This window comes from Trichomonascus vanleenenianus, assembly GCF_965637985.1.
Source record: "Trichomonascus vanleenenianus strain CLIB 3782 genome assembly, contig: TRVA0_018S, whole genome shotgun sequence".
NCBI classification, from domain to species: Eukaryota; Fungi; Ascomycota; class Dipodascomycetes; order Dipodascales; family Trichomonascaceae; genus Blastobotrys; species Blastobotrys vanleenenianus.
In genome coordinates this window covers 68,767-95,678 of record NW_027481869.1, presented here as the reverse complement: position 1 = coordinate 95,678, position 26,912 = coordinate 68,767, and the positions used below count along the sequence as shown (strand labels likewise).

Below are 26,912 nucleotides of genomic sequence, written 5' to 3'. Positions count from 1 at the left end.
ACAATGTAGGTCCAAAGGGGTAATTTGCTGCCAACGAACTAAAGTCTTTGGCTTTGAAATGATTGTGATACTTAATGTGTTACAAGCCTCTATGGTGTGCTACAAGGTCTATATGAAGATGAAGGACACATGGTCACGTTGTATTTAGGAGCGGGAAGTCTCAAGGGTAGAGTGATACGATGCTAATAATGTCAGAAATGCTTCCTTAGGCGCAAGATTCATTAGTTCATCTCCGTGGGAAGTCTGTAATGACAAAATCACCTGAAATAGCTTTGAGCAAGCTGGGCCAAATACAAAACAATATCCCTAATGACTTATGGTACAACTGAAATTCATTAGCGTTGATGACGACTTGACTCTCATGAGCCCTGGCAACACCTGGTATATGATTTGTGTAAATACCCGTGGAATATTGGAATATTAGCTAAATTTAGTTAAGCAAACAATTCGGATAACTTTTTTAGATACTGGGCTCCAAAAATCGAGTCTCGAGGGCAACCAAAGCATAGACCAAGCACTCACTGAATGGAACTACCTTACTGTTAGTTTGAAACAAAATGTAACAGGAATTTGGACCATGGGAGCCACTTCTAAAGAGCAACCAGTAGAATATGATACTGTCACTAATGGGCTCAATCCATTATCAAGCGACGACGCATCACCGCTAGTGTAATGCCCCTACCCCCCAAACCCCATTGTTACGGGATGGTTACAGATTGGGAAGTTTTTTGTACAGTGATACAAAGAGTTTGTTTCGCTGCTCATCCTCGGAGCCCAACCAGTCTTCACTGCTCATCGGAGCTGCATAGTTTGGCAACCCAAATTGCTTGTCCAGTACGGAAATCTAGTGGATAAGTAAAGTATTGTACTCCAATTATGTCTAGAAAGAACCGAGCTTACGCTTTCCGGTATCTCTAAGCACGCGATTAAAGTGAAGTCTCTCGGCCTTTCGGTTAAATTGCATCGCTCAGCACCAAACACCTTCATAACCTGTAATGCTAAACTGCTACAACAGAGAGTTATTCACTATTAACTGCACATAGAGTCTGTCCTTTTACACTTCAAATATTTTCTCAATCTACCGGTACCAATGCGATAAGATAAGCACTGTGTACTGGTAAATGGAGGTTGGTGTCGGAACGCGTCGCGCGCGCGTGGAGAGGGTAAACTCAGTGTTGATACAGAAACCGCTACTCTCGAAAATTATCAGGGGAAACGACCAATGAACAACAACCAGAGATACAGCACGGCGAGGACTCGGCAGAGCATAGTACCGCCATCATCCCGGGTCAGCATGGGACCTACCGTCTCGTCCCAGGTACTTGCCGAGGAGCTCGAGCGCACCGAGCAGAGCATCACACTGGCCCTGCAAGAGATTGATCGCAACTTTGCCAAGGCCAACAAGATCGTCGGGGAGAGTATCCTGCCTGTTCTGGAGAGGTACACCCAGCAGTCGAGGAACCTGTGGTCTGGGGCCGCATTCTGGAAACAGTTTCTCGAGACTGCAGCCAATGTGTCGCTGTCCGGGTACGAAGAAGATGCACACCAGTACAGCGAGGCTGGAACTACTACCGTAGAGGAATCAGTGCTGGAAGAAATGGTACCAATAAAGACCGAGGAAATCAAGCAGGAAGACGCGGATATGACCGAGGACCTATCGATGCCCGAGTCTGTTTCAACACCAAAGAAGGAGACCAGCAGCAGGCCGTCTTCACCGACTAAGATCCCCCGGCCGATTGTCACCACTCCGAAGCTTACACCAAGGAAAGAGCCCTCAATGTTCCTCTTGGATGAATTGAATGACGAAGATGCAGATTGGGCCAAAGACTCGCTGGATTTGGACATGGATTCGGACAGCTTGCTGCAAGAGCCCAAGCTGAGCGACTTTACTACTCAAATCATTAATAGACAGGCTGCTGCGACGACACCTGAGAAGCCCAAGTTGTCGTGGAACGGCAACAAGACCCATAGTGTTCTTCGCCACAAAGTTCTGGACAAGAACTGGCGAATCCAGGCAACACCCAAGGCCAAGGCGGCCAAGCTAATCAAAATTGAAGACGACGTATACGCTTCATCGCCTGATATCGAACCTCCGAAGCTCAGATCTCACGTTTTTGATTCTCCGGCCGATGTTTCGATGAGCGAAGCTAATCCTTTGGAGACACCGTCGAAGAACAGAGTTCCCCACACGCCAAAGCGCATGCCACAATACGACTCGGATTCGGATTTGGACATGCTCCCGGACGGCATGTCTCCACCAGTGACTATCCACTTTGGTAAGAGAGAATCTCCTGGGGCGCTGATTCGTACACCGGCCCGTGAAGCAGCGCGGACAATTGTCGAGAATATCTTACGAGATGTCGGCGACGACGGGGAGGATGATGAGAGCTCGGTAAATGCCTCTATTACGAAAACTACACAGTACAAAGGGATGAGTTTTAGCGACGACGACGACGATGATGATTTCTCCTTTGGAATGTGATTTCAATACGTTTTCTGGGTATATCGTATTGTTACCACCGGTTCCCGCCTAGACGGTCGGCCTTTCGGCGGTTCTGCCAGTCTCGCTTGCACTCGCGGTACGCATGGAAGTAGTCCATGCACTTCTCTCGGTCAAAGTCGTTCCGCTCCATGCATCGCAGGCTCATTTTCGACGCCTCCGCGCACGGGTCGTAGAACTGCGAGGGTTCCTTCGTCCGGAACCTCTCCTTATGCACGTCGTCGGTAGGATTATCTGGATAGAACCGGAACTCGCCGTTCTTGGTGTAGTCTACCTTGGTCTTGTCCCGTTCAACAGACATGGTTACTGTGTGGAGCGAGTGGGGTGAAGGTCCGACGATCGTTAAATTTGGGAGGGAATTTAATTTTTCACTATGATCCGCAGATCAAATCTTGGACATCAATATTTAGACCGGCTTGATCTCTTACTTATTTATTCATATATGACTGACACTAGCAACACTAACGGGGGGATAGGGCCGTGTAAGCGGTGTAAAGAACCAGCGATCTTGGTCTCTCGAGGAGAATCGTTCTGCAGAGCATGCTTTATCCGGTTTGTACAGTACCGACAGAGGAAGCAGATGGAGCAGTTCAAAGTCGACTACAAAACCCCGAACCCCGAGGACCAGCATATTCTTCTCGCCCTTTCATTAGGCCCGTCATCATTAGCTCTGCTTGATATGGCTATCGATACTATTAGGCTGATGAGGCAGCAGCATCGCGGTAGGCAGGGCTTTTATCTTCATGGTCTACACATAGATGAGTGTCCCGACCCAGAGGAGTCGGATGCTAAGGAGCTTATTGCAGCACTGGGAGAGACGTATCCCGAGTGTGAGTTTGCGTGCCTCCCACTAACTGCGGCCAAATCACTCGCCAGCGAGGCGGTAGAGATAGGCCAGGGAGGGAGCCGCGGAGAGTCTGTATTCGCCCTTTTGAATAAAATGACCCGCACCTCTCGCCAGGATGCCAGCGAACTGCTCAAAAAGCAACTTATTGAGAGTTTTGGTAAGCAGAAGGGCTGCCAGACGGTTATTTATGGCCATTCACAGACCCGTCTTGCCGAGCTGATTATATCCCACACTGCCAAGGGGCGTGGGGCTGCCGTCCCTCGAGATATAAACCAGACGTTGGAAAATGGGTACATTTACCCGCTCCGCGACCTGTTGCGCTCTGAGATTAGCATTTACAACGGCCTCAAAGAGGTAACTAGGTTCGTATCCCAGTATAAGCCACGGGTCCCGGCCACGACCAAACTCCAGAGCATAGACGAATTGGTTAACCAGTACTTTGTGTCTGTTGAAGAGGGATTCCCTTCTGTAGTGTCCACTGTCGTTCGAACTGCTGGTAAGCTCGATGATAGTAGGGCGCCAGTTGTCGCAAGCTGCTCCGTGTGCGGTGATCCAGTGGCTGCCGACACGCTTGAATGGACTAAGAAAATAACTGTCTGTCCGCCGACGGAAGATAAGAGCGCTCAGCTGTGCTATGGCTGCATTGTCATGTTCCGTCGCACAGTTGGGTCAGTTAACTGGCCGCGATACGATAAGAACGAGCTTCTGAAAGAGTTTGAGCTGTAGTCTACGAAAGTGCTCCTATAATCTATCGAATTCTTAAAAACGGTTTGGATCAATGACCGTTAAACGATAGAGCTATTTATGTCTTACGAATTGTCCCAAGTATTAGCAGGTAATTCATGTTTTTTTTTTTTTTTTTTTTTTTCGTTGTCGTGTTATGTGTTAAAAAATTGACTACTTTCGCTGACCATAGGCCTTCGTAGCATAGTCACCGTTGATAACGATAACATCCTCTGGTCGGTAGTCAAATCGGCCCGAGAAGTAGGAATCCAAGATGTTCTTGGTTCCCTCAGCATATCGCATCTGGGCATCCAAAGAGGTACCACTGATGTGTGGAGTCATGGCGTTACCGGCACCGTACTTGTTTCGCATAGTTCGCCACGGGTGGTCCTTTGGAGCTGGCTGTGGGAACCAGACATCACCACCGTAGCCTCGAAGCTGGCCCGACGCCACAGCATCGGCCACATCCTGCTCGACGCAGATAGCTCCTCGGGCAGTGTTAACCAACCAGGCGCCCTTCTTCATTTTGGAAATGAGCTCCTTGTTGAAGAGGCCCTTGGTGGACTCATGCAGTGGGCAGTTAATCGTGACAATGTCGCACTGAGCCAGCATCTCCTCGAGAGACTCAACGCGTCGAACACCTAGCTCCTCCTCCAAATGCTTGGGCAGGGCTTGGTAGTCGAAGTAGAGCATTTCCTTCAGGCCGAATGGCTTGAGCCGCTGGAGAACTCGGTAGCCAATTCGGCCAATGCCTACAGTACCAACAACCTTACCCTCGACATCGTACGAGTCCTTGGCAACAGCCGCAACATTCCAATCACCAGCCATGACCTGCTCATGGGCTGGGACGAAGTTTCGCACCAAGACAAGAATGGTCATGACAACGTGCTCGGCGACAGACTGGACATTGGAGCCAGTCACCTCGCACACAGTGATCTTTCGCTCATTGGCGGCGTTGAGATCAACGTGGTCAGAACCTACACCTGCAGTCACACAGAGCTTGAGGTTTTTCGCCTTGGCAATTCGCTCTCGCGAAATGTAGCCCGGGTGGAACGGAGTGGTGATGACGACTTCGGCGTCGACAATGTGCTTGTCCAACTCGGAATCGGCGCCCTCTTTGTCAGAGGTTGTCACCAACTCGTGGCCCTGGGATTCAATCCACTTTCGAATGCCCAGCTCGTTCTCAATGCACCCAAGTAGCTTCTCTTCATCCTTGGCGTGCTCGCCGGCAGAGTACAAGACAAGAAGGATCTTCATTTTAAATTCAACTCAAGCTTTAATTCACACTTTTGTGGCCGGAGATAAGAGGCCAATTGGCCTGTTTTATACCCGTTCCTGGTGATGATCGTTACCCTCGTAAAACCCGCTTTTGTCTTCCTTCTCCTCCCCTGCAATGGGGTTCTCCACGTCTGGGGTTCGTTTAGCCGCACGTCTCAGGTTCCGATGTTCCAACTGCCCCGCAAACGATGCGTGAGCCTCACGACCGGGCGGGAAATCGGATATCGACCCCTAGTTATTTAATTGCGCATGCAGTGTTTACTAGTGTTTAGTAGCTCGTATTACGAGCCTACAAGGTGCACAGTACAGATCGGTTACCGTCACAGGGGGTTAAGGGGGCGTGCAGATGTGGGACTCGAAGTCCAGAGACGCGATGTGGAGTCTACCAGTGCCGTACCTGGACTCGAGGTGGTACTGCTAGTATTTTGCAAACCATCATCCATTAGTAATACAGGTAGAAGTGATCAATTTTAGCGGGTAAGAATTGTGTGAACCTTTGTGGCGATAAAGCTAACTACCGGTAGTAGAATGGGCCAGGCGAATTTCAATTGAAATACTACAGTAGACAGCTAATACCGGTACTATGTAGTTAGTCGGAATATGCGCTGCTTAAATATCAATTGGCTAGTGGGGCTACTTATAGATTCGAGCAGTCCGCAATAAACATGCTATAATAACGTGCTCTTTATTAAATTTTTATATCGCGTTGAAGATCGCTTCACAGTTGTCTATCATGAGTTGCGTGCCATCATTTCGTTTCTGCATGTCCAAGATCTCTCGTTCACCGGTAGTGTGCCAGGCCAAGGTAGGCGCAAACACCACAGCGAGATTCTTCGAATTCATTAGGTTTTGGCTCGAGTGATTTGTCACGTTGACCAAGTGCCGAATAACAACCTCCAAGCAATCCCTGTGGGCCTGCGGGAGGTCGTTGACAACGTTGCGCAGCATATCAATCTTAGCCGGAACATCATCCTTAATAGATGACCCCTCAGACACCTTGACGAAGTCCTCGTAGACGTCAAACGTAATCAATGGCACTGGCAGGTACCGCAGATACTGCTTGAGCGCCGAAGTCACACCGGAAATGTCTCCAGAAAGCACTTCGTCGTACTTGGATTCCTGACACTTCTCAAACACTTCTTCAATGGTCGTGATTTGAGACTTGCCGCCAGACTTTCGGTAGATACCCTCGTAGGAAATGCCTCGCTTTTCAACCTCCTCAATGCATTTGGTCACAATGATAGGAACCTTGGTACCTTCAAGCTCAATTCGCTTTTCTATCGCTGAGCCCATTAGTGCCGATGAACTCTTTTCAGGCGTAGAGGAACTCTGCTGGTGTTGCTGATGGCTCTCCGAGTTGGAGGACTTATTGAACCACCCGTTTCGGCCGCTCTTTTGCTTGGCATCCTTGGGGAACGAGATGCCGAGTCCATCTGCTACGCCATTACCATTGGCAAACTGCGGCTGCGTCAGGTCTGTCACAGAGCTCATGTTGTTGCCAGAAGGATTGGATGTGCCCGAGTTGCCAGCACCCGAGGCACCGATATTATGCTGCTCCTCATTCGCAAACACCTTGGTGAGACCCTTTGCGACGGCGGCGCCCGGACGCTTCCAGAACCGACGTGCGTGCTGCCGGTCCTTGCGCGTGTCAACGACCTGGCCGGCCTCTAGAATAGTCACCATTGGCTCATCATTACTGTGGTTGAACATGCCAATAGAGTGGTTGTTGGGCGTGCTAGACGGAGACGACACCAGGGTAGATAGAGATGGGAAAGATTCAGATGCTGACATCTCCTTGCCCACCTTTGAGGAGCCAAACTTGCCAATGAGCTGGCGCTGAAGCTCGTTGTTCATGTCGGCGAGCTGGGTATTCTTAATGTTGAGCAAGCTCGACTCTTCAATAGCCTTGTCTCGCTTAATGTTGAGCTCCTTGAGCTCTTCAAGAAGCTCCTCCTTTTTATCATACAGATCGGAGATCTCAAGCTGCAGCAGCTGCTTCATCTCAACGACTTTAGACTTGAACACGGAAATGAGCTCCTGCACGCTGTCTGCCTTGTTCTCCTTGGCAATGGCCAGCACCTCGAGCTCTTTTCGAGCCACCATCTCCTGCGCTTGCAACCCGGCAATAGTCTTACGCTTGGCCTTGAGGTCTTCAACGAGATCAGTGCTGCGGCGCTCGGACAATTCTCGTTCCAGCTCTGCAATCCGCTTCTTGGACTCGATTAGGTCTTTGGTCAAGGAGCGCTTTACCGGACCGCCGCTCTGAGAGGGCGAGAGCCCCTGATCGATCTTTGTCAGCGCGCTAGGCGAAAGACTGTTGTGCGGCGAGGCCAGCTCGTCAGCGGATGGAGAGGTCATTGACGGAGGAGCGAGGGACATAACCTCACCTGGCACATCGATAGCCGAGGTAGACTTTGTCATTTTGTGAATACTAGTTAGTGGCGACGTTTGCTTGTTATACAGGTCCTTCGATGGACTTTGCACTCGTTGAGGAGTGGTGGGTTCCCTACGCGATGGCTGTGCCGAAGGGGACCGTGATCGCAGTATGCTTCGCTCGGGTATAAGCTTTTCAAACGAGTCGTCGTCGTTGTCATCTTCGTCTTCGTCATTATCATTATCATTATCGTCAGTGTTGTTTTCGTTTTGAGTCTTTTGGACCTCTTGCTCGGTCTTTTGGTCACTTTCGCTGTCGTCGACATACGTTTTGTCGTCCGTGTGTTCACTTGAAGCAGTGGTCTTAGGCTCTTCGATGGCGGCGGAGCTCCTTTCGTCAATCATGTTGATTGGCGGCTGCAGCGACTCGCCGTTCTCCTTGACGATAGCACTGTCTTCGTGCATGGATCCACGGAGAGAATTGGACTCAGCACCACTAAAGTAGGGTGCTTCAGTCTCGGACGGCACTGGTCGCCGCTTCACCTTGTGGTTACTACTATGGTTGGTATTATTCTTTGGAACGGGCTCCGGTTCTTCATCAGTTTCATAGCTTGGCGCATCGCTATCAGGAGTAATCGTAATACTTGCAAACGTCGACTCATCAAGCTTGATAGGAAGGAATCCTTGGTTGCTCGACTCTGAATCGGTCCTCCCATGGTAGTAGCTATCAATGCCAAACGAAGAGGAAGACTGGCGTTCATGGCTACCAGCAAGAGTTTCGCGTTTTGATGGAAGCATTGAGGATCGATTAGGTTTAGGCATTGCCATTTCTGGCGGAGTAGAGATTCTCTTGTTGAGCGGAGGCTCAAGAGGAATCTGAGGCAGACTTTTGTCTCTAAACGCCATGGACAGCCGGTTAGAAGAAGAGGATGTAGACATCTTCTTGCTGTCCGCAGACTTGTGCCGCGAATTAATCGAAGAAGACGAATTGCTGTTATTGTGGGGCAATGAAGGACGTGGGCTACTGTGCCCATCATCCTTCTGGTGGAGGGTGTATCTACTAGGACCATGCTTTTGTTGCTCTTGTTGACGCTGCTGCTGCTGTTGCTGCTGTTGCTGCTGTTGCCTCGACCGCTTCTTTCTAGCAATAAGAGCTTCATGACACGACATGCAAAAGATGCCCTGGTACGTCCGCGCATAGCGCAGGTCCTCAATCTTCTTTTTACAGTTCCGGCACCGGAAACACGACGAGCAATACGCCACGTCGCCCGTGAGAATGGCAAGGTCCTCAATCTTCTTGTTACAGCTGTAACAACTGTACGAACAGTTGTTACAAATCAAGGATCCGTCTCCGAGAACCAGCAGGTTACTATCGCAGTCCATTAACGAACCACATTTTGAACATGTGAAGCCTATCCATTAGCTTAGATCACGCCTCCAAGAGCCCAAAAATACTTACACTCAACGTGCCACCGGCTCTTCCCCAGCTCAAATGCTCGACCTTCTTCCAGCGCCTACAACAGTCAGCCACTTAATCGCGTCCTATCACCTGCAACATACCTTATTGCACTTCTTGCAGTAGTGCACCTCGTCGTCCAGCACCTCCTCTACCATCGTCTCTACACTATAGCTGGCCAGAAAATACCACTAAAAATGTCTCCTGGGTCCACTGGGCCTCTACCGCTTCCCAGGGGACTTGATGTGGTGAAATATACGTCTACAGGGGGAAGGGGTGGTGGCCTCGAAAATGCGTTTCGGGACCAAAAAGGGGGACCTCCCAAGGCTGCAAGCGGCTCCGCGCGAAACGCACCAGGCTATTCTTAGGGCTCGCTTCACTCACACGCAAGCGACCACGCTCCGCCTTTTACTCTGCTCGCAGTACTGTACTATTTGTACTCGTAGTTGCTTTGAAATACCTTATAGTGCTCTTAGTTATATTCTTTGGGGTTCGGTGTTCGGTGCGTTTCCGTGGTGGAGCCTCAAGGTTCAAGACAGGTCTCTGCTAGTGATGGCTAAAATTGTGACGCAATTTTATGGTCTTGAATTTATACACTCCATTAGCCACGCGGTCGTGGGCCCCCTTGAGTGGTTATAGCCGTTCGCGCTCAGGGGGCGGTGGACGCTTTCCTAATCAGGAAACTAAGTGATCGTTGTTCCGGCGACACCTCCCACCGCCCACCATATTAAGAAGGGGGATTTAGGGGCAGGGCCCCCCACCTACGAGGGCTGGCCTACGAATAAACAAGGAAAATAGTAAGGTAACTCGGTAGTCAATTTTGCTATATTAAATCCATATCAACGTGTTTTACTTGTTCGCATGCGAGCGGCGTTTCCGCTTGAAGTTCAAGTCACCTCTAATCATTTGATTGTTTTCATCCCTTTTCAGTACCGTGCGCTCAGGCGCTCCTGGAAGTCGCAGCAGACAGATGCTTAAAGCCTTTGTGTGATCAATGTCCGATTCGCGCTTGTGCAGATGGCTAGCCTTGTCGACGTAGTAGCCAGAGTGGGTCACCGGCAGTTCGTGGCCCATGGGTGGCACTTCCAGCGGTGGGAACAAATCCAGATCGCTTGCTGGCACAGCACTAGACGACTTTGGCTTCCTTGGAAGCATCACGCGCGACTGGCGTGGCTCATCAACTAGCATGAGCAGTTCTAAGCTGCTGCTAGCAACCTGAAGCTTGTGCATGTCATCCAGCTCAAACTTCTGCGGCTGTTGTACTTGTTGTTGCTGAACCTGGTCCCGCTTGAGAGGCGGAAAGGGAATTTCAGTAGCCTGGCGGCCAATATACGGGGCGATGGGATGCGGTAGCTCGCGGTGGTTATCGTTATGATGATGATGGTGATGATGATGGTGGTGGTGATGGTGACGAGCGGAGCCATTGGCAGGACCCTTGGGCAGTATGACTCTCGGTCGGCCCACTGCAACTTCGTTTTCCAGCAGTGTAGCAACATCGCGGTCCCCAACCAAGGCCATCTTGGGCTTATGAGCAGGCTCGTTCGACTTGTTCGGTTTTGGAGACCCCGCCGCCCACTTAGACGCGAAATCGCCATTGTCAATCTGGGGGGACGGGAAGAACCTCGAGAACCCGCGGCCGGACATGCCATCCGGGGTGAACGACGCGGCTGAGCTCGAGTTGTTACCAGAGGGCGTTGCCGGCTGTGACTGCGAAATGGCCTGCTGCGGCGGAACCTCGCCCAGGCCCGTGGTGAGGGGCGTGCTGAAGTTTCGCCCACTAATGCTGGCAGTAGCAGACCGCCACGGCTTGTCGTGGTCCCAGAACATGCTCGCGTCACTGCGGTGGTCTGGCGAAAGCGAGGACCGCGAGTGGCCCCGCTCGTGGCGCTTACCACTGAGCAGCACCAGGTCGTCCTTGGCGGCAAAGAGCCCGCTCGAGAACCGCGACCCCCACACGGAGCTCTCATTGCCTGGGGTGGTAGTGGCGGTCGAGGCTGTTGTTGTCGACGGTTGAGACTTGACGGGGGTGTTCCACAGAGGCAGACCTGTGTTGAGTTTGCTCGGGGCAGTTCCTAGCTTACTTGTGGTGGTGGGCTTTTCTGAAGCGGAGGACGGAGCGTTATCCCACAGCGAATTGGTGTCGTTCGTCTTGTCTTCGTCGCCGAGCACCGAGTTTACAGTTCTCAGCACCTGATTCTCGTCAATGCTGATAGTGGAGGTGGATCTATGGGTCTTGGGGTTAGTAGGAGGCGCCAGGGCCTGTTCGCCTGGCCGGGCAATGGCGCTCGAGGACGAAGCTGCCGCGTTGTTAGTAGTAGCTTTGCCTTTCGCAGCACTGGCATAATTCGGTGCACTCGGGGTGTCCACTTTGGCAGTTGTAGTTGTTGTTGTAGTAGTAGTAGTAGTAGTAATAGCGGCAGGTTTTTGCTGGGGAATAGCCATTGGCTTCTTCTCGCCTTTGTGGTCCTTCTTGTGGGCCTCTTTCTTAGTCTGCAGGGCCTTCCTCTCCTGGTCCCGTTTTTCTCGGTCTTGCTCTCGTTTCTCTCGCTTCTCGCGTTCCTGCTCTCGCTTCTCTCGTTCCTGCTCCCGCTTCTGCTCGACTTCTTTCTTGCGCTGGAGCTCCTTCTCATTCATGCGTGCTGCCAGTTCGTCCGCCTTCTTCTTGGCAGCCGCCTGCCGCTCCTGCTCCTGTCGAAGCTCCTCCTCTTTTCGCTTCCGCGCCTTCTCCCGCGCCTGGCGCATAACCTCTTCCTGCTCCTTGCGGTACTCGGCCTCATCCTTGACTACGCCAGCCCGGTAGCTTGGCCCTTCAGGCTGCGCTGGCTCACGCGGCTCATGAGGCGGGGGTGGCGCAAGGGGCTGTGCGGCGTGCGGCGGGGGACCGTCCAACGAGGGACGCCGCACGGCACGCGGCGAGAGCGACCTCCCCATTGAATACCGTCTTCCACGAACCTCTGGCTCGGGTAGGCCATTCTTGATGGACTCTACCTGGCCGCTAGAAGCGTTGAAGAGCTCCTGGCGAGGCGGAGGAGCTCCGGTGCGATACCGCCTCTCGGAGTCGTGGTAGCGGTACCGGTCCCCATCTGGGTCGTGAAATCGGCCGCCGCCACTACCGCGGCGCATGGGATGGTGGGACGGCGGTTCGTCAAACGCATCAAAGTGGTGGTCCCGGTCATGAGGATGAGAACCGCTAAGCCTGTAGTTGAACTTTGGCACATTCTGCGGTAGCTGCGGGCGGCTAGGACGGCTCCGCAGATTCTCCTTGAGGTGCTTCTTTTCAGAGAGCTCCTTGATCTGCTCGCCAATGGGTACAACTGGGGCAGCTGTCGGCTGGACGTTGCCCCAAGGCGCCGCTTTATCTCTCACCGGCTCTTTTTTCTTCTTCTCTTCCTCCTCGGCCTTCTGCTGTGACTGGTACTTTTTCAATTCCTCCTGCAGTTTGAGCTCAATTTCAGTGAGTGGCCAGTCATCATCATCGTCCTCAGCCCAGCTAAACTGCCGCTTCGAGCTCTCTTCCGACGTCGACAGTCGCTGTGCCAGATGTATGCCGCGCTTCATGAGTTCGTCCTCGCTCTCTTCCTTCTTTTTCTCTTGTGGTGGCTTTGCCTTATCTTCGGGGATGGCAGTGCTCAAAGAAGGGGCGATCGAAGGGGCATTCATCGAAGCAGGGGCCACAGCTGGCGATTCGGTCGCGAAATCAATTGAGGACCCGCTTTTCGCCTCCTCGGGCTTCTTCCACACTGTGCTCTTTTCCTGCGAGGGGCTCCCGACGGCACTGGGCCCGCCCGACCCCGGCTTAGCATCTCGCTTCATCGTCGCCAGCTTGTACTGGCCCGATGCCGTGGACAACGTAGTCACCGACTTGAGCACCGGGGTACCCGCGGGGCTCCCTGCCACCGGCGACTGTGGCTTAGGGCTCATCTTAGCCAGCATCACCCGCTCACCGATCTTGGGGCTGGCGCTGGCCATCTGCGGCGAGGGCGATGCACTGGCGGCCGCCGCGGCGGGCTTCCGGAATAGCGAGTTCAGCGACTGCGACTTGAAGGTCTTCTTTGCCGGCGCTGGCGGCGAGGACCGCTCCTGGCTGCTGTGGTTCTCCGCCAACCCATTAGCAGGCTCCATAGTCTTGTTTAGACAACGCACTCTTCCTATTGACAAATCGACTCAGCAACTACCCATACAACAATTCCTCTCGGGAACTCTCGACTTGGCTACGGGAGTTGACAGCACACTGGTGCCTTTTTTTTTCAGTGCTCGTTGGTGAGTGTAGTGGGTGGGGTGTGTCGGTTTTGCAGTTTGCAAGCGGATGCCAGTTGGGCGCACCACGATAACCCACTCCTCCGTCTCCGTCCGTCCTGTGCTGAATATTTGCAGAAATACTGGGTATTAGCCGGTTGATCAATTAAGCAAGTTTGTTTATTTGGATATTTAACGCGCAAGCTGAATAGAGGGCCATTTGTTTGGTATTTTGACTATTTTGGCTGGCTGTATAGACGATTAGACTCGTACACTGTATTCTGAGGTCATTAGTACCACATTAAGCAGCCTAGAGAGATCGTTAGGTAAGTGGAATCCATTATAATACTTTGAACTTCATATTTAGTCGTTTGATCTTCAAAGATATACCCATTCTACTACCATATTACTGCCATTATTGGTGATATTACCGTAATATTATTATACTATTGATGACTCCTAGTTTGGATGAACTCGGCTAACTGATTTCATTGTCTAGGAACACAATTCGATTTCAATTGATTCAAGATCGCAATTGGATTTAAATCGACTTAAGGACGCAATTGGTCATGTTTAGAACTGCCACTATCGCCAGAGTAGCAAAAGCTGCAAAGACTGGAGTGCGATGGAATAGTACCGGGACCCCATTTCGAGTGGCCGTGATTGGATCTGGCCCTGCCGGGTTCTACACCAGTCTGAGACTGCTCGAAAAACTCCCTGGAACCAAAGTAGACATGTATGAAGCCCTCCCCGTGCCGTTCGGCCTGGCTCGGTTCGGCGTCGCCCCAGACCACCCCGAGGTCAAGAACTGCCAGGACCGGTTCGCAGAGGTCGCCGAGTCGCCTGACTTCAACTACTACGGCAATGTGCCTATTGGTTCCGCGGGAGGTACCACTATCAAAGCCCTGCGAGAGAACTACAACTCCATTGTGTTCGCATACGGCTCTTCCACGGACCGCGAGCTCGGAATTAAAGGCGAACAGCTGCCCGGCGTGTGGTCTGCAAGGCAGTTCGTCGGGTGGTACAATGGTTTGCCGTTACTGACTGAGCTCGACCCTCCCCTCGAGGACGTGGAAGACGTCCTGATTGTTGGCAACGGTAATGTCGCCCTGGACGTGGCCAGGATCCTTCTGACCGACGTGTCTCGGCTTAAGTCGACAGATATCACCGAGCAGGCCTACGAAAAGCTCAAAAAGAGCCGCGTCAAGAACGTGCGCATCACTGCGCGGCGAGGGCTCCTCCAGAGCGCGTTCGCCACTAAAGAAGTCCGTGAGCTTATCCAGGAGAAGAACGCAACGATGGAGCCACTCGACCAACACTACCTCGATCACTACAGGCCTTTCGAATCTCTGCTCACCCGGCGACTCAAGCGGCTCATCCAAGTGCTTGAGTCGGCCGAGAAAGAGGCGAAAAAGAAGACCACTGGCAAGTCGTGGCGCCTGGACTACCTCCAGAGCCCGCTCGAGTTCTACAGCAACCCAGCAAACTCTAAGCTCATTTCGGCTGCCCGGTTTGAGCTCAACAACCTTATCCAGGAGGACATTGAGTCCCCTGCTCGTTGCATTGGAACTGGCGACACGGTGGTTCACAAGGCTGAGCTAGCGTTCCGTAGCATCGGGTACAAGGCCGTGGCCATCCCGGGCATGAGTGACATTGGGCTCGAGTTTGACCCACAGCGGGGTGTTATCCCCAGTGAATTTGGACGCGCTATTCAGAGCAATGGACGGTACCTGCCGGGCTGCTATGTCGCCGGCTGGGTCAAGACGGGTCCTACGGGCGTCATTGCGCAGACTATGCGCGAGTCATTTGAGGTTGCCGAGACCATCATTGAAGATTACTATATGAATAAGCTGGACAAGATGCACAAGCCTGGCTTTGATGGTGTCAAGGACTCCATTTCCAACAAGGTAGTCACTTGGGACGCGTGGAAGAAGATTGAGCAGTTTGAGAACGACCAGGGGTCCAAGATTGGCAAGCCTCGGCGCAAAATTGTAAATACCGAAGAGATGCTCAGCCATGTTTAACTGCTACCATTCTCTGTTTAATATCTATGAACTTTCACCACGCCTGTTCATTGCGTTCTACGTAGTCAATTGAGGGGCTAACCCCTCAAGCTCGCCCCTAGCTCCACTTCGCGGTGGTCTTTAATCATTCACTAGTGATAACACAGCCCTTTCTCCGCCTTAGCGGAGCCCCAAGGGGTCTGGGGGACTGGTCCCCCGGGGGAACTCCACTCATTAACAGCACATAGTAAGTCGAGCCATCTATGCACCACTCTACATCGTCGATTGAGGAGGCCTGCCCCTCGAACTCCCCGTCCGCGTTTCGCGGAAGTTTTTCTCTCATTTAACAACATTGCCACTATCACTACTGGCAACTAGTACCGGTCAGTACGGATGGGCTTGACGATAACTGGCGTAGTATTGCCGGGAATTGCGACAGCTGGAGATAGAGGTGGGGTGGTATAGCCGCGCGTTGGGAGTATTGGGCGAACGCCAATTGGCTGGGAGTGAAAAAACTCGAACGGGTTGGCATTGAACCCATCTAACCCACAAAAGCACAGCAACCATGATGAGAGGAGTACTGCGAGGCAGCTTTGCCCGAAGCTTTTCGACTGCTCGAGTTTGCCTGCAGGAGGCACGATCCGTGGAGCTAGGCAAGCTGAGTACGGGCGAGAGCGAGGCCCAAATTGAGCGTGTCAGCGGCGCGCCAGCCGAGCTCAGCACGAACCGGATCGTAAGAATATTCCGAGAGAGCAAGCCAGCCACCCAGAGCGGTACCCACGGCACCACTGTGTGGCGATTGGACTGGGACATTGTGCCAAGGGCCAACAAATGGGAGAATGACCTCATGGGCTGGGCGTCCAGCGGTGACTATATGTACGTAACATGCCATCGACCGTTTGGCGAATGATGGAAAACTAACGAAGTGGAAATAGGCAGGGCACCCAGATGCGATTCCGATCCAAGGAAGACGCCATTGCATTTGCATCTAACCAGGGCTGGGACTACTACACCCAGGAGCCGCATAAGCGAGCCTTCCGGCCCAAGCAGTATGCGATGAACTTTGAGCACTCTCCAGGCAAGCTCAAGCACATCCGAACCAAGTAATGTAATATTGTAGATTTGAAATTGACCTTTGGAACGCGTAGGGAAGCTTGAATTCCATATTTCATGTAGATCTAGAGCTAGCAGCGCGCGTAAATTTCGTGGAATCAATTAACGATAATCAATTTGAAGTTAAATTTCATCAAATTGCCCCGAATTAACAATAATTACTTGCAGTTTATACAGTTAATTAAATTACCAAGTTAAGTTATGTTCGTGGAGGGTTGGTGATCAACTTTTTGGACGCGGCAAGACAGGCCCGGTGGACCTATCTGTTCGTAGAGGAGGGCACTTTTGGCGTAGAAGAGAAGTAAAATACGCGACTTGCATGAGCCATCAATGCCGGGGTCGTTTGAGAACGGGTCCAGCGCATCGACCTCGTCGATAGATCGCATGTTCCCTGGGCACGCAGTACCCATAGCGACGGGGCATAATGGCGTCCGCAGAGCGTCGTCCGCTGGGGCCAACATCGCGGGGAAATACTTGGTAAGCGACGCCAAACAGCTGAGGAACGGAGTGACGCCTAAGTACCAGCCATGCGATGCGTCACGCAAAGCTGTGGACCCGCGGATACGCGAGTTGTACGCAGATCAGATTAGGAAGTCGCCCAAGCGACACTGCCCGTCGATAAAGACTCTGACGTACGTGTTCGACAAGAACTCCGTGGGCACACGCCCGACGCAGGTGCTCTTGTCGAACTTGTCGACGCTGACCACAAAATCCCAGATCACAAAGGAGATTAGACTTGCAGGGCGCGTTAAGGAGTGCCGGTTGCTGACGGACGATAAATCCGGCGCGTTCCTGGGGCTGTGCCTGGTCAGGTTCGACGGCGATGTGCCCGTAGCTTATGCGGCGGCCAAGAAGCTGCTCAAGCTTGCGCCGCGAACACGAATCGACGGACAGAAGATCGTGGCCGAGTTTGATGAAACAGGCGATAAGGCGACTGCCAAGAAGAAGGAGATCGTCCGGTCGGCGATTAGAAAGCAGCAGAAGCAAGAGAAGCTCGCGAAAAAGCGCAATAGGTCTAAGAGTCCCCGCGGTAATGAACGCAATAGGTCGAGAAGCCCGTCCAAGTCGCTTCATGAACGGGAAAAGGATATCGAACGGTATACTAGACAGTACCCGTGTGTCGTGATCTCGGTGCCGGATGACTTGATCAAGCTGAACGAAGTCATCATGGCGATTAAGAACAAGCCCGGGAAGTATGCTTTCCGTCGCGTAGTGCAGAAAGATAGCGAAACTGTGTTGGTGGTGTTCAATTTCGAGCCTGATCTCGTGGCGTGTCTTTCGTCGTTTAAGGCCAAATTCGGCGCGTACAAGATCCAGCTGCTTAATTGCAAGGCTGAAATAACCCAGAAGAGGTCGGATACCCTCAAAGAGGTGCCCATTTCCGACGAGGAGTTGCGCACCCAGGCCATTGACGAGCTGCTCCGCGAGCTTCGGTCGTCGCTGTGGAAAGACATTAAAGAGAGGACCGTGGGCCCAGCTATCCACGAGTTCTTGAATAAGCAGGGGCATGTAATTGAGGAGCAGCGCAAAAAGGAGAAGAAGGAGGTGACAGTGGAGCCGTCCTCTGTGCCTACCACCGAGCAGCAGATCGACTTTGCGAAGATCAATAAGTTCAACTCACGCATCCTCAAGGGCTCCAAGATATCCAAACGTCTTACTAAACGGCTTAAGCCGCTCAAGGCATTTAAGCCAGTTGATGACGAAAGTGATGAGATTACTGATCACTCCCGCGTTGGTTCACGTACGCCCGAGCCACGCCATGCGCAGAAACACGATGTCGACTTTACGTCTTCTTCGGAAGAGGAGGAGGAAGTGGAAGAAGGCGAAGAACAGGACGAGCTAATGGAGGAACAGCCTTTGGTGGAGGAAGAGGAAGAGGTAGCGGAGAAGGATATTGAAATGGCCGAGGCAGCAGACCTCGATAAAGTATCTGAATTGAGCTACGGACCTCGGGCTGGAGCACGGCCGACTCCCATCGTATCGGACCCTCCTGGCCCGTACAACCTTGCGCAGTTCATTGACCTCATCAAGGACGAAGAGGACTTCCGATTCTTCAAGGAGTCACTCCGCGACTTCAGCCCCGCATTTGTCGGCAACCTCGAGTACTGGGCCTGGAAGCAACTCCAGCCATCAACCAAACCGCCGGCTGCTGAACCTGCCATCCAGAGCCTCCTCCCCGAGAATGCGCGGTCGTCATTCAAGGCTGCGCAATATAAAAAGATCCTTGAATCGGACAAAAGCTCATACCTTGTGCATAAGCGAGAGGCGCGGACGCTTGCCGTGCTCGACTCGCACACCCCGGAGCCAACCGCTCAGACTGCGACCACTTCTCGAGGCAACCGAGTCAATGCCCGCCGAGAAGAAAAGCAGATCAGCATTAATAACGACATAGACACTGATATCCTCAGCATTAACAAGCTCAAGAAGCGAAAAAAACCAGTCGAGTTCCGCCGGTCGGCCATCCACGACTGGGGGCTCTATGCCATGGAGTCCATCCCCCGTGGCGAAATGATCATCGAATACGTCGGCGAAGTGATCCGCTCGTCGCTACAGGATATCCGAGAGCGCAACTACACCAAGTCGGGAATAGGTTCCAGCTACCTCTTCCACGTCGACCGGCACACTGTTATTGACGCGACGAAACAGGGCGGTATCGCCCGTTTCATCAACCACAGCTGCACCCCAAGCTGCATTGCCAAGATCATCCAGGTCCAGGGTACCAGCCGAATTGTTATTTACGCCGCTCGAGACATCGCCAAGGGCGAGGAGTTGACCTACGATTACAAGTTCGAGCGTGAAGAGGGCGAAGACCGGGTGCCCTGCCTTTGTGGATCAGAGAAATGCAAAGGATGGCTCAATTAACGAATCTATTTATCTTGTATAGTAGTATAATGTGACTTACTGCCAACCCATTCATTATTCTTGTGGTTATTTCTTTACAACTGCGATTGTTCTTGTAATAATGCTGGTAGGTGGATAACTGCAGGGCTGTAACGGGAAATCCCGCAGCTTGGTTAACCATTACAGCCGTACGTTCTCAGGCCGCTGTAGCTGCCCCAACATGACAAGGTAAGCTGCCTTCTGGTTAGTCGCTAAGCATTGAGTATTGTCATAGCAGATTTAAAGCAGGCCAGATGCATAATAGGCAATGAAACGTAGGTGTGAATTGTGACTTGTCGACGAGCCACAAATGAGGCCTCCGATATAACACGGACGCGTAAAACACACGAAAAATACACCATGCCATGTGGAGGGCACCATGAGAAGACTGCTTTTAAGGGCACTACGAGGCACTACAGTGCCACGAATTGGTAGCCGCTGGTTTTGTCCTTCTAGACGATACTTGGCCACGACGGTGGAGAAAATCCAATTTGATGCGCTGGGTATACAGCCACTGGAAACTTGTGTTCCGCCTGTTGACGAGCCAAGGCATTCAGTCAAGCGGACGCCATTGTACCAGTCAATAAGCGACACCATTGCGCAACATCCTGGATCTGTAGTGTTAACTCAGGTAGGAAGTTTTTTTGAGCTCTACTTTGAGCAAGCGGTAGAATGGGGCCCAAAAATGAACATCAAGCTGGCCAAGAAGCGGGCCCAGGATGATCAGGGATTTATCTACATGGCAGGATTCCCCTGCTATCAATTGGACCGATATCTGAAGATCCTCGTCAGCGATCTGAACCAAACAGTGGTTATCGTGGAGCAGTTTGAAAACGATGCGGGGAAGATCTCGCGCCAAGTCTCGAGAATCGTCACCCCTGGCACTCTCATAAGCGAGAGCTTCATTGATAGAAACCACTCCAACTACCTCGCTGCGATTGTGTTCACGAATGCACATCTTGAAAAGCTTCCGACGGACGAATCTCCGGTAGCGCTAGCCTATCTTGATCTCTCCTTGGGGGATTTTTACTACGAGGAAACAACACTGAAAGACTTGTCATCTGACTTGGCACGCATATCACCAAGCGAGATTCTACTCGACTCTAGCATTCGTAAATATGCGGTCGAAGATGGCGATTGGTACCCAGCACTGGCGGAATTGAAGAAATATTTCCTATCATATCACCCATTCCCGGGACGCGAGTTGTACTCACGCTATGCCTCAGTGTTTGAGGACATGGAATCAGCAGTAGCTGAGTATCAAGCTGATAATACCGGTGCGAAAGAACTGTCAGCCATTACTGGCATCTTGTCATATGTAAGCGATAGCTTGCCAGGACTCGATATTATGTGCAAAGCCCCGCAAAAGCACGTTTCGGATCGACATATGAAGATGGATAAGAGCGCTCTAGACGCATTGGAGGTGTTTCAGTCAGTCGGCGGTGATTCTGTGAGAGGATCCGTGTTCAATACGATTAGACGCACTGTGACACCCAGTGGCACTAGAGCCCTCAGCAACTGGCTTTCTGAGCCATTGACAAATACCAGCGAGATAAATAAGCGGCAGGATTTAGTAGAGTTTTTCTTCAGACGACCAACAATATGCGGTGAACTGCGGGATAACCTCAAGTATATTGACGATTTTGTCCGTATTGCTCAGAAGGTAGGACTGCGCCGAATAGAGCCCATTGATCTGCTTTCTTTGGCAAACTCCGTCCAAGGATTGGAAAGATCAATAATTCTTCTTTCAATGGAAATGTCAGCGGCCCCCGCGGCGCTAAAAGAGGTAATCACTGCATTGGTCCAAAATATTAAGGGACCATTAAAACTCGCAAAAAAGATTGACAAGTGCCTTGATGCGGATGAAATTCTTTCTCGCCAAACCGATGAGTCTGAAGAAGCTGAGGCCGCGGAAGAGAAGCCCAAAGTGAAAAAGAAAGAACCAAACGATGGCATGGGCGAAAAAAGGATAATGAAAGAAACAGCCTCGACTGCTCTACAGCGGTTGTACGAAGAGTATCGCTCGTTCGATGCAAGCAAAGCCGAGCTCCAGGCTAAACTTGCAAGTTATCATAAGCCCGGTATTTCAATTAAGCTCAAATGGTCGCCCATGTATTTATACCATGTTCATGTTATGCTACCCAATACGCACCGCACTGTGACTTTTGATGATGTCCACGTTGATGGAGCCATTCTAAATCAAACAAAAAACCGACAATGCATTCAAAACAACGAATGGACCGAATTGGGTACTAGCAGGGAAAGCCTCATCGAGCGTAAGAAGGCCCTTGAGTACAAATTACTACAAAAGCTCCGTGAAGAGGTTGTGAAAAGAAATTCTGAACTTCGAATCTGCGGGGATCTGATGGATTGTCTCGATATTACGAGTTCATTTGCGACTTTAGCCAAGGAGCGAAACCTTGTTCGACCCCAACTTGTCGACAATAACATCTTAGAAATAACGAACGGAAGACACATGACAGTCGAAGCCAGCCTGGGTCAAAAGGGGTTTGCGTTTACAAGCAATGACTGCAAGCTTGAAGGTGCAACGAATCACGCAATGTGGATCATTACTGGACCAAATATGGGTGGAAAGAGCACTTTCATTAGGCAGACAGCCCTAATTTGCATACTTGCACAAATTGGATGCTATGTACCGGCCGATAGCGTTAAGATGGGTGTAGTCGACCGAATATTCTGCCGAGTAGGAGCAGCTGATGACTTGTATCGGGACAGAAGTACATTCATGGTTGAGATGTTAGAGACGAGCTCAATCCTTCAAAATGCTACTTCCAGGTCATTGGCCATTATGGATGAAGTCGGCAGAGGAACGAGCAGTAGAGATGGGCTTGCACTTTCATATGCGTCAATTGTGCACCTCCATGAGGTCAACAAATGCCGTACTCTGTTTGCGACACATTTTGGCGCCGAATTGCATGACTTGCTTGATAAGCAACAGAAAACAGGCTTGTTCCAGTATTATCATGCGGATCTGACCAATATGGACGCGGCATCTGGAAAGTTCGTGTTTGACTACAAAATGAAACAGGGAATCTGCAGAGATTCGCAGGGCCTGCGAATAGCAGCCCTGGCTGGATTCCCTTCGGAGGCGCTAGAGATAGCGAAATCAGTTAGAGAGAGAGGAGCTGAGTCCCTCGATTAAACGCATGTACATAGTTTCAACATATATATTACATCTAGGGCTTATATTCATCGTCATCATATGAAAGTCCTGCATTGGAGTCGTATGGCCGTCTTGGTGCCTGCTGTTGTTGTCCAGCGTTTGGGTTCTGATAAGGCTGCGGATGAGGCATGAATGGTACTGGCATGCCGTATTGTCCACCGAATTGCGGCCATTGATTCATAAACTGCATAGAAGGTGGTTGCATTGGCATGGACATCTGCATCTGCATCTGCATAGGCATATTAAACGGCATATTCTGCTGTTGCTGGTGTTGATAGTATTGAGGCGCGTTAGTACGATTGTATCCATTGTGAGCTGGATTGTCGTAATCAGGTCTATTGGCAACTTCATGATTAAATCGCGGTCGATGCTGTGGTCGGGCACTAGATGGGTCCTTTTGCTTCCTGGGTCGAGATCTCTTCTTCTTCTTGGATGCTTTGCTCTCCATCTCCCTTTCGTCATCGGAAAACTCTTGCTCCTCCTCTGGAATTTCCTCGTCGTGGATGTTACTAGCATCACTACCCTTAACACGGGCTGTCGCAGTGAGTATGAATTTCGTAGCAGGTACCACGTAGTAAACTGTTTCTCCTTTACGAGAGAAAAGCTCTTTGGCCTCTTCTTCGCTGTCAAACTTGACAGCGTAGATTGGAGCCTGCACTCGGCCAAACGTTTCGTACAAAACGCCTATCACCCTCCGGTCGCCAAAGCAGAACACGGAATCGCCGTCCTGCAAGACACGGAACTCTGCAGATTTGGATGCTTGGATAATAGCCCTCCGTTCCACTACCTGGGAAAGCTCTCCAATGGGCTCTATCGGGGTACTTTCTTCCAGAATGAAATTTTCCGGCAGCTTCGGAGCGGGTTCGTCTAAAACTTCATTCTTCGTCATTAGGGGGCTTGATGGGGCAGCTTCGTCCCCGCTCAATTCGTCATAGGCAATATTATTGGGTTCCTCGTCTGAGTCTGATTCCGAGCTAGACGAATCGCTGCTCTCCCCATCCGTCTCTTCAGAATCAGAGCTATCAGATGAATCAGAAGAAAACTCCATCTTATCGTTGGCTAATGCCCTGTCGATAGCGTCGATCCCGGTTTGTGGAATCTCGGATTCACGTTTCTCATCCTTAGGTTCCTCAACCTTTGAGTTTTCCTCCGTTATATCCTGCTCTTCAGAAATATCTTCTGCTCCTTCTTTAGATTCACTCACGATTACATTCTCTTCGTTTACGGTATTATCGTTCTCTGCCTGATTTGGATCATCTTCAACGGCATTTGTGGGCTCTTCCGGTTCGTTTGGAGTCTCAACGGTAGTAGGCTTTTCATCTTCAAATGGGCCCACCATCTCTGGATCGGAGTCCTCCTTTACCACAACCTGCTTATATTGATCCTCTGCCTCAGGATGCGAGATCAAATTCAGCCCTGGAATAGAACTCGACATGCTAGATCACTCTTGCCTTACGCTATATTGATCTGATAAAAAATTGTTCGCGATATCGCGATAACGGGGCGCGCGGCTGGCCTGTTTCAGACCTTCGACATTAGGCGGTGCACCACAGCACGGTACTACAAAGTCATTTCCAGCATATTAGGAAGAACAACTCATTATATCTTTCAGGTATTTAAGAAATGTAATTAATAATGGCCCTTGATTGTGCAACCGAGATAATGCTGTTACTGCATTGATCGGCCGTAGCTACTAACCCTCGTTCTACAGACTTGACTGTGTAAGGGGCATAATGGTCCACCGCCCTTAACGTCAGACTCGACTTTTACCGCTCCATCATCGTTCTGAGTGGCAGTTACAGTACTAGCAAAATTATCAGCGTACTTGTAATCCGGAATCTGGGCGGTGACCATAGATTGAATGTCGTATATATTCACCGTTAAGTCGTCAGCGTAATCGTAGTCTGGTATAGAGTAATTACTACCGACCTCAAAGATAGAATTAGCCGGTAAGAGCATTGGAATGACATAAAATCATGAATTTCAGTCACATACGTTGGCTCAGACCTCAGTTCTCCGCCTAGGAGGCTGTACCAGTTCCCATCGGGCTCATAGTGGTTACTTTGCCAGAATTGTCCACGAACACCGGAATGACCAACAGATAAACAGGGAGACCAAGTTCTGCGTGTCCGCAGCCCAAGTCTCAACCTGCTCCAGAAACTCAAAATACGCGGCCCGCATTAAGGGAGTACCAGTTTGATTTGGCTTAGCTGCATTGGCATACAGGTATCGAATGAGCGCACACTTTTCAACTTCGAGAACTTCTGCACAACAGTGAAGATTCATTGTCAAGGTTCCATGGAACGGGGTACGACGTTGAGCCGCGAAGACGGGAGTGCGAGCTCAGCAGTCAAAAAAAGTCGCCCACCGCTTATACAAAACCGGATCGTGTTTCCCTTCGAAGCCCAATGTCGTGGACCAAAAACCAAAGCCCGACGTAGCTGGACTCAGACCGCCACGCAAGGTCCTAGCCATTGCTTCAAACGTGGAGCAGCAGCAGCCTCAATGGGCTGGGAACTGCTCGCCGCTAGCCTTAGCCGATAGAGCAAAGAAGCAGGCCTCTTGATCACCTTTCTCTTTCTACAGAACCCAAAACACACTCTGTAAAGGAAGGAGTAGTAGCGCATCGGTAATGGGTCCGATCGGTCGAAGAAGGTGACGTTCTTGCAAGGGATCCTTTCGCCAAAGTCGGTCTTCAAACAGTCTACGCCGATACCAATAAGTACCTTCAGTTTCGACTGATACCACTTCCAGGCACTAGGGTTAGTGAAGTCGGCAATGCCCATTCCAGCTTGCTAATCATCGGTTTGCAAACCTTGTTCATTCTTCTTTCCCTCAGCGAACAGAGCAGACTCCTGAGCAAGGTGCGTGTTGAGCCATACACAGATCTTGGCGTTGTGTTTCTCCTTGAGAGTTTTGAGGGAACATGACAGCGAAGGCGAAATATTCCTCAATTTGAAGTCGTGCCATTGGTACCCTTCATCCAGAAGCTGTCGAAATGGCAAGCCCTCACTACAATATCTCTTTCCTTCATACCGCTTAAGAACGAGCTGACCGTCTCGTAGTAATAATCGGTAGTGCAGGACGTAGATAGCCAGAGGCCACATGTCCATGCTGGAGGGAGAGTTGGTCTACCCGATAGAGCAGTGTATATCTGGGGAATATCCTTTAGAGTTGGCCCATATACAATGGAGACGCAAATTTCCTCACCAGGCACAAAGTCGTTTACTCGTGTAGTGCACTCGGACTGTATGTCAAAGTTCGCATTACTTGAATGGTCAACGAACACTCCGCACCCCCTATTAGACAGATAGAGTGTGACGCACCTGTAGAGTTGCTCGCTCACCGTGATGCAGTTTTGTTTCCACATTTCCACAGCCTGTCCATTGAACACGAACAGAGTGGATCGTTCGCCGAGGTCATAGAATTTCTCCTTGACAGAAGGTTGAAGCTTTGCAGTCATGAATGCTTCGGAGCGTCGAGAAGTCGTCGATTCCAAACAGACCCTAATGATTCGAAGCCCAATTTGCTGAGGAATTTACTGCTCTCCGAAGACTTGAAAGTTATGCCGAATCCATCAGTTCAGAACTCAACACTAAATGATCGAACAGACGCAATCGACTGATCCCTCTCCTCCGAAACCTCAAATGGAGCAGTCTTGGACATACTGAAGTGGAACCGAGGAAGGTCCGTCACTCCGTTCGTAGGGCGAACTACAGTGATCACAATAATTTTTTCAGCTGGACAACGCAGCGTAAGTAATGGTTGGCTTATTCAAGGTTTCGCCGCGCGTCGGCTTATCTTGCGTGTCACTTAATAATAGTCAGCATCACCGTTAGACAATTGATACCACTGTACTTACAATTACCGGTCGCAAGTGATCGGGCCGAATGATATGCTTTAAAACGTCCGTAACCTAATCAATGGTTATGTCATTCTTCAGGATCCACATTCCGGTGGTAAAGCGGAAATAGTGAGTGTCACGGACCGGCTCAGTTTCCGGCTCAGTGACACCAGGCATGTTATTGTTAATTTTGCTGGAATTGTAGCAGTGGAGGAGACAAAGGAAAGTTATCGGCCGTATTTATATTCGAACTATCGCCGGATATATCACGCAATTCAACCAGATCTTAACAACGGACTTCGAACAAATTTCGCACCGCTTGACAGGGTAAAGCTGCACCACGCACTCCCTGAACAATCATCTTCTCGAAAATGGTCAAAATCTGGAGACATTGACTGGTTAAATTAAACCACGCCAGTACAGTCGGTACAACGTTTTTCAAGGCCTAGGATGATCCAAACCAGTCCGTTTCTGA

At 50.8% G+C, this 26,912-nt stretch overlaps 11 protein-coding genes and 1 non-coding gene across 12 annotated transcripts; 6 read left to right on the top strand and 6 right to left on the bottom strand.

The window, feature by feature from the left end:
* Positions 1–1,294: 1,294 nt before the first annotated feature.
* Positions 1,295–2,482, top strand: TRVA0_018S00980 (DASH complex subunit ASK1; the record flags this gene model as incomplete). Its single annotated transcript, XM_076684727.1, has 1 exon — positions 1,295–2,482. The coding sequence occupies one exon, from the start codon at positions 1,295–1,297 to the stop codon at positions 2,480–2,482; it is 1,188 nt and encodes a 395-aa protein (XP_076540995.1).
* A 31-nt stretch (positions 2,483–2,513) lies between these two features.
* TRVA0_018S00958 (coiled-coil-helix-coiled-coil-helix domain-containing protein) lies at positions 2,514–2,801 on the bottom strand (the record flags this gene model as incomplete). Its single annotated transcript, XM_076684726.1, has 1 exon — positions 2,514–2,801. One exon carries the CDS (start codon positions 2,799–2,801, stop codon positions 2,514–2,516), a length of 288 nt encoding a protein of 95 aa, XP_076540994.1.
* A 72-nt stretch (positions 2,802–2,873) lies between these two features.
* NCS2 (Ncs2p) lies at positions 2,874–4,073 on the top strand (the record flags this gene model as incomplete). Its single annotated transcript, XM_076684725.1, has 1 exon — positions 2,874–4,073. One exon carries the CDS (start codon positions 2,874–2,876, stop codon positions 4,071–4,073), a length of 1,200 nt encoding a protein of 399 aa, XP_076540993.1.
* Positions 4,074–4,244: 171 nt separating this feature from the next.
* Positions 4,245–5,327, bottom strand: FDH1 (formate dehydrogenase; the record flags this gene model as incomplete). Its single annotated transcript, XM_076684724.1, has 1 exon — positions 4,245–5,327. One exon carries the CDS (start codon positions 5,325–5,327, stop codon positions 4,245–4,247), a length of 1,083 nt encoding a protein of 360 aa, XP_076540992.1.
* A 717-nt stretch (positions 5,328–6,044) lies between these two features.
* RGA2 (GTPase-activating protein RGA2) lies at positions 6,045–9,335 on the bottom strand (the record flags this gene model as incomplete). Its single annotated transcript, XM_076684723.1, has 3 exons — positions 6,045–9,133; positions 9,181–9,235; positions 9,282–9,335. 3 exons carry the CDS (start codon positions 9,333–9,335, stop codon positions 6,045–6,047), a joined length of 3,198 nt encoding a protein of 1,065 aa, XP_076540991.1.
* Positions 9,336–10,026: 691 nt separating this feature from the next.
* Positions 10,027–13,299, bottom strand: TRVA0_018S00870 (uncharacterized protein; the record flags this gene model as incomplete). Its single annotated transcript, XM_076684722.1, has 1 exon — positions 10,027–13,299. The coding sequence occupies one exon, from the start codon at positions 13,297–13,299 to the stop codon at positions 10,027–10,029; it is 3,273 nt and encodes a 1,090-aa protein (XP_076540990.1).
* A 229-nt stretch (positions 13,300–13,528) lies between these two features.
* On the top strand, positions 13,529–15,437 carry ARH1 (NADPH-adrenodoxin reductase; the record flags this gene model as incomplete). Its single annotated transcript, XM_076684721.1, has 2 exons — positions 13,529–13,739; positions 13,913–15,437. Exon 2 carries the CDS (start codon positions 13,983–13,985, stop codon positions 15,435–15,437), a length of 1,455 nt encoding a protein of 484 aa, XP_076540989.1. The 5' UTR covers positions 13,529–13,739; positions 13,913–13,982.
* Positions 15,438–15,981: 544 nt separating this feature from the next.
* Positions 15,982–16,523, top strand: TRVA0_018S00826 (ETC complex I subunit; the record flags this gene model as incomplete). The annotated part of the gene is made up of 2 exons (XM_076684720.1): positions 15,982–16,292; positions 16,352–16,523. The coding sequence occupies 2 exons, from the start codon at positions 15,982–15,984 to the stop codon at positions 16,521–16,523; spliced, it is 483 nt and encodes a 160-aa protein (XP_076540988.1).
* Positions 16,524–16,859: 336 nt separating this feature from the next.
* Positions 16,860–19,391, top strand: SET1 (histone methyltransferase SET1; the record flags this gene model as incomplete). The annotated part of the gene is made up of 1 exon (XM_076684719.1): positions 16,860–19,391. The coding sequence occupies one exon, from the start codon at positions 16,860–16,862 to the stop codon at positions 19,389–19,391; it is 2,532 nt and encodes an 843-aa protein (XP_076540987.1).
* Positions 19,392–19,788: 397 nt separating this feature from the next.
* On the top strand, positions 19,789–22,572 carry MSH1 (mismatch repair ATPase MSH1; the record flags this gene model as incomplete). The annotated part of the gene is made up of 1 exon (XM_076684718.1): positions 19,789–22,572. One exon carries the CDS (start codon positions 19,789–19,791, stop codon positions 22,570–22,572), a length of 2,784 nt encoding a protein of 927 aa, XP_076540986.1.
* Positions 22,573–22,606: 34 nt separating this feature from the next.
* On the bottom strand, positions 22,607–24,028 carry NAF1 (RNA-binding snoRNP assembly protein; the record flags this gene model as incomplete). The annotated part of the gene is made up of 1 exon (XM_076684717.1): positions 22,607–24,028. One exon carries the CDS (start codon positions 24,026–24,028, stop codon positions 22,607–22,609), a length of 1,422 nt encoding a protein of 473 aa, XP_076540985.1.
* Positions 24,029–24,192: 164 nt separating this feature from the next.
* On the bottom strand, positions 24,193–26,664 carry TRVA0_018S00738. Its single transcript, XR_013062089.1, has 2 exons — positions 26,456–26,664; positions 24,193–26,405 (listed from the first exon to the last, which is right to left on the bottom strand). It is a non-coding gene; the product is annotated as an uncharacterized misc_RNA (transcript).
* Between the last annotated feature and the right edge of the window lie 248 nt (positions 26,665–26,912).